The following is an 18,591-nucleotide window of genomic DNA, read 5'->3' as shown; positions in this document are numbered from 1 at the left end:
AATTGTTTTCCTTATTTTTTTATTTTAAAGTATTTTCCCAACCTTTCATCATAAGTGAGCAAAAAAGTGGAAGTGTGAAAATGATTCGAAAAGTAATCTCATTGGAAGAAAAATTTGAAATAATAAAGAAAAATGAACAAGGCAAGTCCAGAGCAAAGATAAGACAAGGACACAAAAATAGGTGAATCAACAACTATCAGCAATTTTAAGCAAAGCTGCTGAATACAAAGAGAAAGGTAAGGCTGCTTCAAGTTCATCATGCATCACTTGAAATCAAAGTATTATAATGATTGAATTAGAGAGACTTCTTTTTACATAGATTGAAGATTGTAACCAAAAACTGATCTCGCTAAACACTGACCTTATTAAATCAAAAGCATTAAGTCTCTTTGCAACCTTGAAAGAAAATACTATCTATGATGGAAAGAAGAACAATTCAACACTAGTGCTGGGTGGTTTGAACGTTTCAAAAAGAGTATAGCCTACATAATGTTCTAATCATAGGCGAAGCTGCAGCCACCTCCTTAGCTACCTAAGTGTAGATAAGGAGGTGGCTGCAAATTATCCAGAGATTTTGAAGAACATTGTGGAAGAAGGAGGCTATTGTGGCCAACAAATATTTAATGCCGATGAAGCCGGCCTTTTTTGGAAGCAGATGCCTTCCAAGACTTTTCTGGCCAAATCAGAGAAATCTCATTTCTAAATCACTTAGGGAATTGAACAATGTAGATCCGGATATAAATTAAATTATACTTTAATAAATATTTCCAATATTTCGGCAACGTCACGTTGCCATTTTCAAAAGGAACTTACAAAAAAGCACGTGCACGTAGGCACTACAACACAGTAACTGAGAATGAAGATATGAAGCTATCGTTCTCCTAGAAGTCCTGATGGTGCCCTCTGGTGGACTAAGTAGGTGTTCTTGGCCATTGGGCTGAAGGTCTGTTGATGTATGCCTCCCAAATTTGGGGCAGTCGCATACAACCAAATTTGTTGAGGTTTGGAGAGTTTCTTAGGGCTGAGGCTGATTCCATAAATAGTCTTTCGAATTTGTATTTGCTACGGTGTATTACTGTAGCTTTCTTCCACCGTATTCTGTGGCGTGTATCCAGAGCATGGTCTGCAAGACCAGAATGGCTGTACTTGTGAAACCGAATGTAGTCCTTGTGTTCAGAAATTCTGATATTCGCTGTCCTGCCTGTTTGGCCAAAGTACGACAGTTTACAACTGCAAGGGACCTGGTATACACCAGGTAGGTCTAGGGGAAGTAGTTGGTCTTTGGTGGAGCAGATAAGGGATGTCAATTTTCTGTAAGGCCTGTAACAGGAGGTGAGGTCATGTTTCTTTAAGATTTTGGTAATTTTTTCCAAGGTGCCTCGGATGTAGGGAATGGTGATGGATTTAGAGTAATCTTTGTTGTGGAGGGGGGGGGGGGGCTGTGGTTTGTAGGTTTTAATATTTTTTGGGGGGTAGCCATTGACTGAGAAAGTGTTGAGGATGTGATTTAGTTCAGTGTTTAGGACCATGTCGTTAGAACAGATTAGAATTCTACCGTCAATCCAAAACTTGCTACCAACACCGTAATCAACCTTTCTTCAGTCACCCTGAAGCCTGAAGCACTCAACGTGCTTGCACGTGGCTGCAACTTCGCCATTGCTCCCAAAAAAATACCTAGTGAGGATATTATGATCCAGATCGAAAGGGGAATCTGCCACCTTTCACATCAAATCACCAACAGTGTGAGACTGGATGTAGCTTGTGTCCTTTCCAAAGCAAGACCACCAAAAACCAACATATCCAACAAAGAATTTAAAGCTCTGCAGGAAATGAGGAATAATAAAGAATTAGTTATCACTAAAGCGGATAAGGGAAATGCAACTGTAGTACTTAACCAAAAGGACTACAAAAGTAAGCTTAATGCTCTTCTATCAGATTGGGCCACTTACCTCCTTATCAATTACAGTCCCACCAACTCTCAAATTAGAAAACTTCACAGGCTCCTTAAGAGAGTCACTTCTTGGCCTGTAGAAGTTACCAACAGATTAAAGCCGTTTAACTCTATATTCCCCCGTATTTACGGACTCCCAAAAATACATAAAGAAAATCTGCCATTACTTCCCATAGTGGATGGCATTGATTCCCCCACATACAAATTAGCTAAACATTTGGCCAAAGAGCTCACACAATACTGGCAACACACCATCACACATAAAAAACTCAGCCCACTTCAAAGCCAGCATAGAAAACCTTACGCTCCAACATACTGACATAATGGTCAGCTTTGACGTCTCCTCCTTATTCACAAATGTCCCACTCAAGGAAACTTTAGAGCTAATTCAAGCTAAATATTCTCCCGATATCTCAGCCCTATTTCAGTTCACAATGAACTCAGGCTATTTTGTTTGGCAGGGAAAATTCTACAAACAAATAGAGGGGACAGCCATGGGTTCACCACTCTCCCCACCCTTGGCCAATTTCTTTATGGAGACCTTTGAAGAAAAAGCCTTAGCCTCTGCGCCACAAAAACCAACCATATGGCTTCGCTACATTGATAATGTGTTTGCTAAGAAGGAGGAGAGGAGTGTTTCATGGCTCTGAAACACTCCTCTCCTTCCTTACACACTTAAACAACCAACACTCTAGAATCAAGTTCACCCTGGAAAAAGAGGAAAACAACAGCCTCCCTTTCCTAGACACACTAGTCACCTGCCAGCCTGATGGAACCTTGGTTTTCTCAGTTTATAGAAAACCCACCCATACAGGCAGATACATTCACTAACAATTCCCCCTCCCCCTCACAACAATATAGAGTGGTGAAAACACTATACAACAGGGCTAAACTAATCTGTTCTAACGACATGGCCCTAAACACTGAACTAAATCACATCCTCAACACTTTCTCAGCCAATGGCTGCCCCCCCCCCCCAAAAAAAAAAAAATCCAAAAAATATTAAAACCTACAAACCACAGCCTCCCCCCTCCACAACAAAGATTACTCTAAATCCATCACTATTCCCTACATCTGAGGCACCTCCGAAAAAATTACCAAAATCTTAAAGAAACATGACCTCACCTCCTGTTACAGGCCTTACAGAAAATTGGCATCCCTTATCCGCTCCATCAAAGACCAACCACTTCCCCTAGACCTACCTGGTGTATACCAGGTCCCTTGCAGTTGTAAACTGTCGCACTTTGGCCAAACAGGCAGGACAGCGAATATCAGAATTTTTGAACACAAGGACTACATTCGGTTTCACAAGTACAGCCATTCTGGTCTTGCAGACCATGCTCTGGATACACGCCACAGAATACGGTGGAGGAAAGCTACAGTAATACACCGTAGCAAATACAAATTCGAAAGACTATTTATGGAATCAGCCTCAGCCATAGAAACTCTCCAAACCTCAACAAATTTGGTTGTATGCGACTGCCCCAAATTTGGGAGGCATACATCAGCAGACCTTCAGCCCAACGGCCAAGAACACCTACTTAGCCCGCTAGAGGGCAATCAGGACTTCTAGGAGAATGATAGCTTCATATCTTCATTCTCAGTTACTGTGTTGTAGTGCCTGCGTGCACGTGCCTTTTTGTAAGTTCCTTTTGAAAATGGCAACGTGACGTTGCCGAAATATTGGAAATATTTATTAAAGTATAATTTAATTTATATTCGGATCTACGTTGTTCAATTCCCTAAGTGATTTAGAAATGCATAACCAACGTATAAGCCTGTCTACAAGAAACAGAGAAATCTCAGATGATTATAAAATCTCAAAGCAGAATGAAATTACTGCTACCAATATGCAAGCCATTTGGAAGCACATTCTTCCACATTTTGCAAATGATTTTAGAGGCTTTTCACATGAATCTAAGTTAATTAAATCTTATTTTGAGAAACAGAGTGATTCCTACCTGCCTACCTGCTAAATTTAGATGCACAATGGGAAGATCCTGAAGAATATGAAGAAAATTTAATCACTGAGAAGCCCGAAGAGATTTCACAGAAATAATTAAAAATATTTTTCATACATTCAAAGTTTTTAAGCAGCAATGCTTAGAGACTGACCCTGATGAAGAGAGAGGCAGTAAAATTTGCAGTAGTAAAAGAGGCAATAGTGCCATACCATCAGTTTTATGAAAAATAGAAACAGAATGTCTGTCAAACTACGGTAGCTTAATTCTTTGTTAAGAAGTAGAATAATAAATTTATATTCTGAATATGTTTTATTTTCCTTCAGCTTCATGATTTTCCTCTAACTAGAGCCCCTGAGATATATCCTAATTCTTTTATAAAAAAATTAAGGGTCAAAAAAGAAATTTGAGGAATGAATTATAGGTTATTATATTTGATTAGTGTGTTTTCATTTGATGCGCCTGTTTTTAAGACCTCATTAGGCACATTAATCGAGGGATTGCTGTATATATTTGCTGGGGGAAACTTTAAAGGTGGTAGAGGAGATGAGAGATCTGGGAATGGGTGTGTAGAAGGACCTGAAATTCAGGGGCCACATTGCACAAGTTGTGAAGCCATCACATTGGATAATGACAATGATGCAGAAGGACCCTGATGTGCAGAAATAAAGGGGTTATGATTCCATTATATAAGGCTCATATGGATTATTGTGCACAGATTTTTGGGCACCAGGTTTTCATGGTGATGATATGTTAGAAAGGGTCCAGAGAAGATACTCAAAGGTAGTCAGTGGTCTTTGGAATATGGAGTAGTATGAGGACAGATTCTTAATCTGAATGTGAATTGCAAAGAATCGTGAATAGGAGGAGGAGAATGGGGGGGGGGATATTGAGATATATAAGCTAGTCAGGGGTTGTTATCAGATTGACACGGAAGACATTTTTTATACAATAGGAGAGTGGGAGGATAGAACAAGAGGCTATATCTGAAAACTGTATAAGGAGGGTGTGAGCAGAGGAATGAGGAGTAGGTTCTTTGCACGAATAGTGGTTAGTAAGTAGAATGCATTGCCTGAGTGTGTTGTGGATGTAGACACATTAAATCAGTTTTAGACACAGGCAGATGAGCTTTGTTGTCGATAGTGTGCATCTCACACAATGAATGTCTGACTCCATGGAGGGAGATGTTAATAATAATAATAATTAGCTAAACAAAATTCACAACAAAGAAATCTTTGATAAGAATATAGAAGATAATATCAGGAAGGTAGCAAAATGTTCTGGTAGGTATTCTAAAAGCTTAGAAATGGAAGTAGATGTAGGAATTATATGATAAATTGACATGAAAACAGAGATCTGGAATAATTACTTTGAGACTTAAATGAAATGTTAGGTGACCGAATGGGGTAGAAAAGAATGCACCGAGAAGAATGCAGTCACAGTATATATCAGTACTCAAGATAGAAAAATTCACCAGAAACTTGAAATGTAGAAAGGCTGCTGGAGTAGATGATATTTAATCAGAAATGCTCAAATATATTCAGTTTCATAATATGTATCCTCAAGAAATGTACAGGATATTATGATGGTACTGCATGATAAATTTACATTATTATTATCTTCCTATCAACAGCTTTCCTCCAAATTAGTCTTATCTGTCTGGACTCCAGATTGTTAGATCTTAATTTTATTCTTGTAAGGCAATTCTAACTGCATCATATCTACCTACATCTTTATCTTCTTTTGAGTCTCTTCTTCCTGGCAAAAAAAACACTTGTTTTGTTAACCTTTCCTGCCCCATTCTGTTTTAAGTCCCACACCATCTGCAATTAGCTCTGCTGACACAATGCTGAATGCTATCATTGTCAAGTTGCTTCCTAATGTCTTCATTTTTAATATGATTTGGCCATTTAATAGACTGAAAGTAGCATAAAGAATGAATTTTTTTTTATGTTGCTCCCACCCATGAAAGGTTATTTGCAAACCTATAGTATATTTTGTACCATCGAGGATTTTATTATTTTTTATTTTTATCAATTTGTATGTATTTTTTTGTATTTAAAAAAAAAAAAAAATACAAAAATTAAGAATTAAGGACAGCTGAAGATTTAAAAAAATCCTCTCACATTTGAATTTGCTGCAGTGAAACAAAAGTGTGTGCATTTCCTATTTGATTCTGTGGGTGATATTGAATAACTCCAGGCATGGCCTGCTAGACCTGACTGTGTATAGTCAGATCCCTCCTAATCTCTGCTGCTGCTGCTTGTACTGGCCCATTTCTACTAATAAGCCATCAGCTCACTACAGACTGAGCTTTCAGCCATTCTAATACCCTGGAGCTTTTGGCTATTCTTGCAGACAGCTTCACCACATGCTCCTGTAGCTGAATCAGTCAATGTTTTTTTCAATGTTTGTCACTGAGACTCCGAGATTTAGTTCTTGTTTTTAAACTGTCTCATTTTTTTGTCAATAATGTTTGTACAGTTGAGTCTCCAGTTTAACTGTAAAAAATGCTCAACTTTAATTCTTTTTAAATCTTTTAAAATCCTTTTGATTACAATCTTATCAAATCTCATTTTAAAATAATGAAAAGATTACTCAGAAAAGTAACTTATTGCCTTTCTGAAATTACCACTGTAATCCTCTATGACCCAATGTAGATGCTACGAATTTCTCCTCTTGTAGAGATTATTTAAACAATTAGCAAAAGGCTTTTGCAAGAAATGTAATTTTAAATAATTCTATTATGGTCAGCTTTGATAACACTTCTCTCTTCACCCAAATCCTCCTGAATAACATCTTAACGTGTTTAAAAAATGTTTATGCTTCCCCCTCCCCCCCACAACATCACAGATCTCTACTTTGTTATTCATAGTTACTTCTCTTGGAAGAAAAAAAATATACAGGTAGGTTGACAAATATACTTAAAAGTGCAATGGGTTATTTCACTTGGCAATTCTTATATGGAGTTTTGAAAAGCATGCTTCTGAAACAGCCCCACTTAAGTTCCATTTGATTAAGATATATTCAGTTTTACTTCTTCACCTCAATAGTCAACATTTAATTTGTTTTACTATGGAAAAGAGATCAACAGCAGTTTAGCTTTTCTAGACACAATATTAATACATCTTTCAAATGACAACTTTTCTTTTATTATATACAGGGCTCGACAGATATGCTTTCCTACTCGCCAATGATGAGTAGCTGCAAACTGGACAAAATAGAATGCTTTAATTGTTCTGTGGAACACCTATTGACTTATTGGGATATATCATTAAAAAAAAAATAAGGGGGGGGGGTTCTTGAGCGAGTAAATGTTTTATGTGGTGAGTAGGATTTTGAATAATTTGTCAAGCTCTGTGTGTATACACACATACACATGCAGAAAATCTATTTAAACTGACATATATTCTCACAGTTGCACTTAACCATATATGTGGACCTTCATATCTAATGTCTAATATCTAATCTTCATATCTTCATATCAAACCTAAAATGCTTGATCCTTCCCATAATCCTTTAGCCTTTTCTTTATGCAGATCATAGTAATGTGATTACTAGTAGCTATGTTTTGGACACATCAGAAAAATAGCCAGAATTTTGAAAAAATACAATCCCTGCACTGCATTCGAGCTCTACTCAGAAAAAAAACTAGCTGTCCTTATACATTCCTCTAAGGACCAGCTCCATCTTCTTTCAGTTCCTAGGCATGTATAGGATTCCTTGTATATCTGCAAGGCTGGTATACTATGGTCATATTGGAAGAGCAAAAAAACATGGCTATTGACAATCAGTATAATAATAATAATAATAAATACAACTTACAGAATCAAATGGAAAACACTGTTCCTCGATGCAAGATTTTTTTGAAGTTTTTATGAATCTGTAGCTGTCTTAAAAAAAAAAAAACCCTTTAAGCATGGTTGTGTTAAACTCTCTAGAATATGGGAAACGATAATTTTTAGACATTCCAAGTTACAATCTAGGCTTTCAAATATAAGATATTTGAAACATTAAATTGTTTAATTCATTCATTTTTATTCCATTAAACATCTAACCTGAATTTTATCAGCACCTATTACCATTGCACTAATTTCTTTCTTAGCAGTAATTCTTAGATTAAAATTCTAATCATACCAGACTTATTTAGGAAGAAAGGTGCCATGGCTTGCTTTTCAATTCAACAAAATATATGAATCCATATATTTTTCAAGGTGCTTCTGAATAAAATTATATTTTAAAGAAAACAAACTCTGTGTTGTGAGGCAGCTGGCAAACAGTCATCATCCACAATAAATAAACATCTTGAAGTTCTGCTCATAAATTTGATTTTCCTTGGTTTGATTTGTTTACACTTAAAAGAAATCAAGGCAACCTTGAGTGGAGTCCACAAACTGCATTATTTCTATCTTTAGCTGCCAACACTCACTCCTGCACCTGAACGAGTGTGTGTGTGTGTGTGTGTACATTACTGCTTTTGATAACTATTATACATTATCACCCTCCTTGTATATTATAACTATTATATATTATCATCTTCCTTATATAAAATAACTATTATATCTTAGCACCATCCTCATGCTTAAAATTATCCATTTTTAAATGCTACATTGAGTATGACATGGTGATGCAACATCTATACCCTAGAGATGTGACATCTGTATCCCATATTGCTTGTGATGCATATTCTTTGTAATTGGATCACCAGTTTTCTCTCAGGTTTCTGCATAATGGTGGAGGGTGTTTTCCACTAATATGAGTATTCCTCAGGGCTCTGTCTCACTCACCTTCTTCCTTGTATACATAAATAATACTCTCTCTTATTTTCTCTCTCTCTCTCTGATCTCAAACTCTTTTCATAGTTTTTGCTGATAGCACTGCCTATTCCTCCTACTCACATGATAAACCTTGCGGTACTCAAATGTCTGACTAAAAGATCAATAACCAACTCGAGACCTTTAATTTTCATACCATCCTTCAGCGGGATGATGAAATCCTGGTCACCTTCAGTCACCTTAAGGGTCTCTCAAAATTTGCTTCTGGTTGTCGAGATTTATATGCTGGTTATGAAAATTTGGAGGGAAAAAAATGTTAAAAATTTAATTTTTCCATATCCTTTGAGATCTTTTTTTTAATTTTATCATCATCATCATCAAATTCCTGACATGTACCCTCAAGGGGGTGTACAGGATATGATAGTACTACATGAAAAATTTACATCATTACTAACTTCCTATCTACAATTTTCTTCCAAATCAATCTGTTACTTGTCAAGACTCCAACATTATCAGATCTTATATTTCTATCGTCTAAGGCACTTTTTATCATATGATTCCACCTATATCTTGGTCTTCCTCTGGGTCGTTTTCCTGCCAACCTGGCAGAGAACGCTTGTTTTCCTAATCTTTCCTTGCCCATTCTATTCCAGTGACCATATCACCTGAGATTAGCTCTGCTAATGCATTCCTGGATGCTGACAATGTCAAGTTCTTTCCTAATATTCTTGTTTTTAATATGATATTGCCATTGATGCCATCTGTTCACGCCTCTAATCTTTCTCAGGACTCTCATATCTGCGGTCTCTAGTTTTGGTCAAGTGTTTTACTTCTGACCCAGCTCTCAGATCCATAAGTTAAAACTGGTTTGAACACTGTCTTGTATACAGCTAATTTAGTGTTCCAACTAATTTCTCTCTTATTCCATACGAATTTATTCATTTGACTGCCTACCATACCAGCTTTGTTGATTCTGATGTCTATTTCTATATTTAATTTATCATCTTCAGTAAAAATCGTGCCTAAGTAGCTGAAATGTTTTACTTGTTCCACAGGTTCTCCGTTCACAACACAGTTGACATTTTCAACAATTCTACCTATTTTAATTGTCTTTGTCTTCCTAATGCTGACCTTCATACCATATCTATTACAACAGTTATTCAATTTAGTCAGGGAATCTTGCAAACTTGTAGTGGATTTATTTAGAAGTATAACATCATCCGCATAAAGCAAAGAGCTGACATTAACATCTCCAATCCTGATATCATGTTTAATACCACTTTCTTTCATATTGTGATCCATATACATAATGAATAACAGATGGGATAAAGGTGTGTCCTTGTCTCACACCAGATTTTACATTAAACCATCTTCCTGTACTTCCTTCAATTCTAACTGCTGACTTACAACTCAAATAAAGACTAAGTATTGCTTGATATAATTCCCCGTTGACACCATATAACTGTAGCATATTGAATAGCTTCTCTCTCTTGGCACCTTGTCATATGCCTTTTCCAGATCGACAAAACTTAAATACAGATCTTTGTTATATTCCCATGCTTTCTCAACCATTTGTCATAAAGTGAAGATCTGATCCTGACAGCCTCTATTTGACCTGAATCCAGCTTGTTCTTCACCAAGCTTTTCTTCCACAATTCTTCTCAACCGTGTCTCAAGTATACTTGCATCTATCTTACCAGGAACACTCAGTAATGGAATGCCTCTGTAATTCTCACATTCAGTTTTATTTCCCTTTTTATATATGAGTACTATGAGAGCTCTATTCCAATCATCGGGAATTCGTCCCTCTATCCAGGCTTTCTGAACTATGCATTGCAGCCACTTTAAGACTTTTATACCACCATACTTCAGCATTTCTGGTCGTCTACTCCTGCTGCCTTTCCACATTTCAAGCCTTTGATGGCTTTTTCTACTTCAAGTATGGATATGTATTCCTGACTGTATGCCTGTCGAGTGTTTTTTATCACTGTGCTATCACTGCTTGTTTCATTTAGCAATTTTTTAAAGTAATTACTCCATACTTCAAGGATATCTTTTTCTGCTGTTTTCATGTCACCTTTATCATCTCTAACTCCTTTTACAGTATTCTTTCTTCCATTTCTAAGCTTCTTCAATAACCTCCAGAATATCTTACCACCTTCTTGATATTTATTTTCTATGTTCTTGCCAAAGTCCTCCCATGACTTTTGTTTTGCTAGTTTTACACAGTTTCGCTTTCTTACATTTGTCTCTGTATTCTCTAAGAGCAAAAGCTGACTTATTTGCCAGGAACTTTTGATATGCTTTCTTCTTTTCCTTCACTGTCTCTTTAACTTCCTGTGTCCACCATGGAGTTCTAATTTTTCTATCCTTGCAGACAACTTCACCACATGCCTCTCTAGCTAAATCAGTGAGGGTTTTCTTCAAGGCTTGCCACTGAATCTCCAAGGTTTGGTTCTTGTTCTCAAACTCTTTAATTTTTTTCTTCAATAATTTTTGTGTATTTTAGTCTACCGTTCATATCTGAGAGCTGCTCAACTTTTATTCGCTTTAAAACTTTCTTACATGTCATTCTTTTCAATATGAAATTCAATTTTATCCTGCTCAAGACTAAATTGTGATCACTTCCAATTTCAAATCCTCTGCGTACTCTGGTGTCCTGCAGAAGTGAGAAAACATCACTATCAACAATAACATAGTCAATGAGACTTTTCTTATTCCTTGCCTCTTCTATCTGTGTGAATTTGTTTACATTTTTATGTTATAACATGGTATTAGTAATAACCAGTCCATGTCCTGAGCAGAAATCCAACAGGTATTTGCCATTATTATTTTATTTTATTTATTTTTAATTAATTTTATTTTTATTTATTTTTATTAATCATTAATTTTATTTATTTGAGATTTATATCCTGGAAATTTTATGTTATGATTTGTAGACAATGGTTTGGATCTGGTCCACATATCCAAAGTTGGATATGTGGTCCATCTTTAACAACAATGCATACATCTAGAGATCATTATCATTGGATCACACTGTTCTAAGATACTAAATGAAAGAGAAAACTATCTAGAGGAGGAATGACTAAATTACATGATCCCCAATTATCTTTCCCAACAGGGAAATCACTTTGCTGGTCAAATAACTGAAGGTACAGTTATGTCATTCTATACCAGAAGTCAGACTGATATACTGTTCAAGGGTTGGTTACTTAAAAGTTCAGTTATTTAAAGTTGGATAATCCAGAGATCATGGTATTTATGATGTAGAAAGCTTACTGAAGTTTTATGATGTTTTAAAGCTAGAGAATTTCCTTATTTTTTAAGTGAATTTGGGATAAATTTTGTTTGTTAAAACTTTAGTATTTTTTGTTCAGTATAATAAAGAATGATGATTTTATCGATAGCCTAATTATAATTTTTACGCATACATAAAAATATACATTTTCTAATATATTTTTCTGTCTTTTTTGCTAATTTGAAAACAATTTTCTTTAGAGTACTAGATGCTGTTCTTCATTTTCTTATGGTATGGTACTATTGCACCTTGACTATAAGAGAAAGCATATTAGTTGTTAATGGCTCACGGTAAGTTTGAGTGGTTATTGTATTGAATTTTTTGGCCTCTTTTAGCTGATTTTTTTTTTTTAATTGGTTCCTGTTTCATGCTTGCTTTATTTCTTTTCTCTTATGATTGCTCCACGTTACCAATATTAAAGATAGCAGTACCCATAACTCAGTGGCCACTGGTGACAATAGAAACAGATGGAACCAGGGGCCAAAAACAACTTAATTTTTTTTATATTTATATAGTGGTTCTATTATGGATTTATAGTTGTTATTTCTATTACAATAATGTTTAGTCAGACTCCACTGATGCATTGAGCTATTAATTTTTTTAAAATTGGAAAAACGAGAAACGTTTTTCCAATAAACTATCGATTTTGTTCATAGTTAAAATATATTGTTTATGGACGTAATAAAAATTTAAACTTTAAAATAAATTATAACAAAAAACAACAACAATAATTAAACACACTAAAAACAATACAACAGAACAACAACGAGAATAAATAATAAGACAATGAAATAATTGCATGCTATTTACGTACAAAGACAGTGATTGGGCCAGACTAAATGGGCCCCAAGATAAGTGTTACGCCTGGTAAACAAACACGATCGCTATTGCATGTACCTCATACATGCCCTGTGTTCTACATGTATAAAATAGGGCCAGTCGTGGCTGGCCCCAGAGACCGTACTAAGCGCATTGTACAATATTGCCACAAAATTCTACAGTAATTTTATTATTAAACAATAAAACAGATCAACAACGAGAATAAATAATAAGACAGTGAAAGAATTGTGTGCGCTATTTATGTACAAATGTAGTGATTGGGCCAGACTAAACGGGCCCCAAAATAAGCGTTGTGCTCGGTAAACAAACACGATTGCTAGTGCAAGTGGTTCACAATCAAAAAAGCGCACGCTATGTACGTACACAGTGACTAGGCCAGACTAAACTGGCCCCAAGATAAGTGTTGCACCCAGTAAACAAATACGATCGCTAGTGTACGTGCTCATACATGCCCTGTGTTTTACACGTATAAAATAGAGCCAACTGTGGCTGGCCCCAGTATAATGAGACTGTACTAAGTCTCATTATACAATATTGCCACAAAATACTACAGTATTTTTTTTATTAATCAATAAAACGTGTTGGAAATAGATCAAAAAATAATAATTACAAGAAACATATTTTTTAAAGCTGCAATTATTGGGCTACTTATACAAATATAGGTGAGGCCCGGCTCCTATAGACGAGCCGCCCCTGCCATAACTATCTTTAACAACAATACATACAGCTAGAGATCACTAAACGTATTATTAATATTGCAGCAAATTATTTATTTAGCTACTTCATATTCTTTCTCAAGATCTGAGTGTTATACTCAAATATATAAAAAAAAATCATTCTTCTGTTGAAGAGATAGCATATTCAAGTATAGCAAATGCTATACTTGAATATGCTTTACTGAATTCACTCACTGTAGCAAACTATCAAAGAATCTAAATGAAAGTTCCACTTCATCAGTGGAATCAGAGTTTATAAGGATGTAGCAAGTTTTCCTTCCATTTTCTTGGATCCCTATATTTTCTCTTTTGATCCAAACACTTGCTTTCATCTGTTAACAGAAGTAATTCCAACTGGAATAAGGGCTTCATTCCTCATGCCATTCAAAATTCCTGACTGCCACCCAGGCCTTGCCTCATACCAATAAGTGCATCAGCCCAAGAAATCATATCAGAAGTCTCTTTAACAACAACAACAACTCCATCTTCATACTCATATTATGTTGCATCTTTCAAGTGATGCAGAAAAACCATCCCAAATCCAAATATGATATTCCTCAAATTGTCCTCAAAACTGTACAGAATTAACCGATCCTATAATCATTTTTCTTTCTTGTTTGATATCTATTCCATTGCATGGAAGCAATGGAATAGACTATTATTCATACTTACACACTACACATGCCACATTGGCAAATATTTTTTACATCTCATAAATCATCAATGTGGAATGAACAGGAGATAAAAGTTTGAATATACGAGAACACTAAAACACATGTTGCAAATGAATGTAGACATGACTACAATAGATATGTAGTCACATAGCTAGAATAAGAGCATCTATATATATATATATATATATATGTATATTAAAAATATGCCTGTAGTTCCACAAAAAGTTCTGTAAGGGTGAAAATTTTCCAAGTTAATGAGGAGGATATCTGACATGGAGAAAGAAAGAAAGAAAGAGGGGTTGTTACTTGTTTGAGATCTAAACAGCAGAGTTGGAAATGAATACCATACATATAGAGATGTTTTGAGAAAATTTGGACAGGAAGGTAAGGATAGTCATGGTCAGTGCCTGTTCTATTTCTATTAAATACATAAACTAGTTGTTTCTCAACTGCATGCAACATAGAAATGTGCACCTTTTCACATGGAAACAAAACACAAGAAATAAAAGTCACCGACTTTGTTGATGATGATGATGACTTTGTGAGTTCAGAATGCAAGATTGTTCTGAAGATTTGCAGTGGAGAAAGTTCTTTGTCTGCTGTTCAGTCTGTGGGCCTTTTTTATCTTTAGAATATAAGTTTAAGATATAATCCAGAATTGTAGAGACGTGTAAAACAAACATTTTACACACACTTTTACGCTCATGCAATACCATACTTTACATTAATATTATTTGTTAGTAAAATATTAATTTTGAATTTTTTTTATCTCTCTCTCAATCTCTTTCATTCTTAAGTTAACTTATTTTTATAATAATATCCCAGATATGACCCTGTTAACAGAAAAGAAAAATGTTAATAAACCACTGGTATACCACAGATGACTTAAATCCTGTAAATTCTTTCCACACCACTCCTGCATATTATTTATGCATTGCCATCTTAGCTGTTCTCTGCTGTTTATACCAAACATCAAGGTTTGATCTTTCTACTTTATCCAACCTGCAGGTATGTCCAGAAAGCTTAAGTTTCCTTTGTATTATTGTCTGCATTAGGCTCTTTTCTTCAGTTTGTTTTTATACTTTACAATTCTGCATTTCTTACCTTTTGCATCCATCTAATTTGTAGAAACTTTCTATAACATTTTCTTTTAAAAGCCAATGTTTGGCTTACAAAGTCTTTGACTATTACTCATGACCCACCACTATAGAGAGCACTTGTGAATATGCAAGTTCCACAAGCTCCACAAGCTTTATAGCAAGGCTTACTGATTTACTTTTCCATATGTTATCTGCTGCCTGTAGGTTTACTTCTACTTTTGTTATCTGAGATCTTGTTTCTTTTTTACAATCTAAATCATGTGTCATGTTTTATCCTAGGTATGTGAAGTTCCTAACTTTTTTGAAATCATGTCCATTGACCTTTATTTGCTCATTATCATCAAAGTTACATCCTCTTCTCTCCAAATATCATTGTTTTATTTTTGTCTATTATCAGCTCATATCTCTTTCCTTCTTTGTTTCAGCACTGTTTTTTCTGGTTCTTCATCTTCTTCATTACTGAAGAAATTGAAAACCTGAATCATCTGTGAATTGCAAATTATTGATTTTTGCATCTTAAATATGAATTTCTTTATATTTTCCTTTATGACATCCACTGTTCTTTCCAAAAGCATGATGAAGATCAGTTGCATCACATGCCCAATTAGGTTGGGTGTGCAATGGTGTGGCTTATGCTGCACTACAAAATTCACGCCAATTTGATTGTATGATTGCATTTTTTTGATGTATGAAAGTTTTAAGAGTGCATAGTGCATGACTGCTCATTTTAATTGGTCCAGTGCAATTAATTGAAGGATAACTTTGAATATTTTAAGTTATCAATTAATATAATTTTAAATATGGAAAGCATAAAGGTCAAATGAACAATAGCTATACTTCATGGACAATGTTTATGTGAGAAGCACAAAGGGTTTATGCTTCGTAGTGATATTAGATTATCATTGGCAAATACTAGAGTGAGATGTAGTTAATTTGAATTTTGATATGATTTTTGAACAGCCATATAACATGCACAGAAATTGGAAAAAGTAATCCTTTGGGAAATTATTATTTTTCTGGATTGAACCAAAGAAAGGCTGAAATAACTTGTTTTACTTACTTATACCCAAATTCCAATCTTCTTTGACTATAATCATGCAATCTGCAAAAGCTCGGACTGAAAATGGGATATTCAGTAGATCGTCAACACTATTACCCATTGTAAATATGGACCAAAAAGTTATAAATTATTTATAAAAAATTATATATTCAAAATTTGTCTATATCGGTGTCCTAAACATGCCAGTTCACACATGCTCACAAAACAGATGAAACTCAGAAAACAAAAGCTGCAACTCATGACAAATGATAATGTTCAGTTGGATTGGTTGACAATAACCAATCACAGCCACTGATTTCTGGGTGCTGTTGTCTCAGCACACAGCCTGCCTCATTGTGATCTGTACTGTCACATGCCTTCTGAAAGTTAAAAAAACAGGCATAATTTCTCCCTCCCCCTTATATAGCGCTTTCTTCGCTGTTAATTTTCTTATCTTTTATGTTAAATATCATCATAAGTACTTTTCACACATTACTTGTTAGAGTAATTATTCTGTAATTTTTGAAATCCATTTTACTTCCTTTTTATTTGTGAATAGGTATTAGAATTGATCTTAACGGTCAGATTTTTAGACGACATATACTATAATATTAATTAAAAAACTATAATTAATACTTCCTGTATTTCGGTAATGTTACATTACCATCTTCAGGGAACATAAAAATAATGATATGTGCACACAGGCACTAACACTAAACAAATATGGCTGAAGACAACAACTGATGTCAGTCCTAGAGTCACACCAATACAGCCACTCAGGACCTGCTGACCATGCTTTGGACAGCAACTATAGTTGCTATATAGTTACTATAGTCACTATAGTAATGACAGTTACTATAGAACAACTCTATTTCTTCTTGAATAATTTCTGAAATGAGTGAATAGACCTGGACCACTGTGATGTTACATGCTCTTGAAGCAAATCTTGCCATTATTATACTTTTATTTACTGGTTTGTATCCTAGTAATGCTTCTCTTTCTCATTTACTGAGAAGGAATCCAATTCCTACTTCATTTTTTGTACTGTTGTCACATTAGATGATTTTTTTTCATCTTACCAGTCTTAACAGTTTGTTCAGCCATCCTTAACACTGGGAACAGACGCTGTTCGCAGCTGCCCACTATGGATATCAGATGCTGCTGTTATCTGTTGGTCCATGGGGGGTATTTCTTTTCTCTCCTACCACTCATATCTAAGAGACATTCTCCTATCCACCACCGAGGGATGTGTCGTCTAGAGGTTTCAGACTCCCTTGAGAGGATTAACTAGATACCATGTTGTTTTCCGTATTTTTGATATATATATATATATATATATAAATTTTTTTTTTCACATTTGACGTCCGTAGACGCTGTATGGTCGCTGCCGTACCTCACATGGTTTTGGCAGTAATGTCTTCTGCTACAATAAGTGGTAGGGTCGCAGATTCCCTTTCCACACAAAGTTTGTAGGACAATCACAAACATCCATACCCACGGCTGGATATTTTTTATTGAAACAGATTAAATGACTAGAAGCTGAGAGATAAAAATAAAAACACTATTTTATTTAAGTAAACTGCAAAAGAATATACTATAGAACTAAAAAAGAACTTCTTAATGAAAGAATTTATGATACAAAATGAACCTTAGCACATTTATTTTCCCAGAAAGCTTCTTTATCTACCACTATAGAACAAACTTTAGACCATACTTGGAAACTTATTAAAGATACGATCGAATTACAGGCTTCCGAGATTCAAAATGCCAATAAAATAAAATTAAGAAATTCGAAGCTCTAAAACAGGGGTCGCCAAACTTCTTTGACTGTCAACCCCCTCAAGAGTTTCTTGACTTTTTATCGACCCCCCCCCTCTATTTTACTATTACGTAATTATAATAGGACAAGCAAAAAAAGACGTGAGTTTTTAGATTGTTTATTTTATAGTTACAGTGTTTATTGTATATAATATTGTATATAATATATAACGTATACTATATATAATATAGTATATGTTATTATATTACTATTACTATCACTAGTAATATCACTGGTATTACTAGTGATATTAATATACTGATATTAATAAACTACCAGTATTACTACCAGCCCTGCTCAACTCTTCAACATACAGAAGTTTAGTTCGTGAATGAATAACAATTGAACTATAATATGTATGTTGATGAATTTTAGAACATTAATGCTTACTTGTATGTCGATGCGCAAAAAATAAGAC

The 18,591-nt window shown here is 35.0% G+C and overlaps 1 protein-coding gene across 2 annotated transcripts in view; it reads left to right on the top strand.

The window, feature by feature from the left end:
• The window catches only part of LOC150102022 (transmembrane protein 120 homolog), a 208,996-nt gene that overhangs the window by 90,077 nt on the left and 100,328 nt on the right, over nt 1-18,591 (top strand). The window contains exon 6 of one of the 2 annotated variants that reach the window (XM_090400394.1): nt 12,186-12,275. The exons of the other annotated variant lie outside the window; for it this stretch is intronic. Within the exon in view, the coding sequence (XP_090256520.1) occupies nt 12,186-12,275 (90 nt within the window). The remainder of the gene's footprint in view (nt 1-12,185; nt 12,276-18,591) is intronic. 2 annotated transcript variants of the gene reach the window in all.

This window comes from Typopeltis vanoorti, chromosome 11 (assembly GCF_054136105.1).
Source record: "Typopeltis vanoorti isolate ZY-2024b chromosome 11, IOZ_Tvanoo_1.0, whole genome shotgun sequence".
Classification (NCBI taxonomy): Eukaryota; Metazoa; Arthropoda; class Arachnida; order Uropygi; family Thelyphonidae; genus Typopeltis; species Typopeltis vanoorti.
This window is presented reverse-complemented; position numbering and strand designations above follow the sequence as displayed.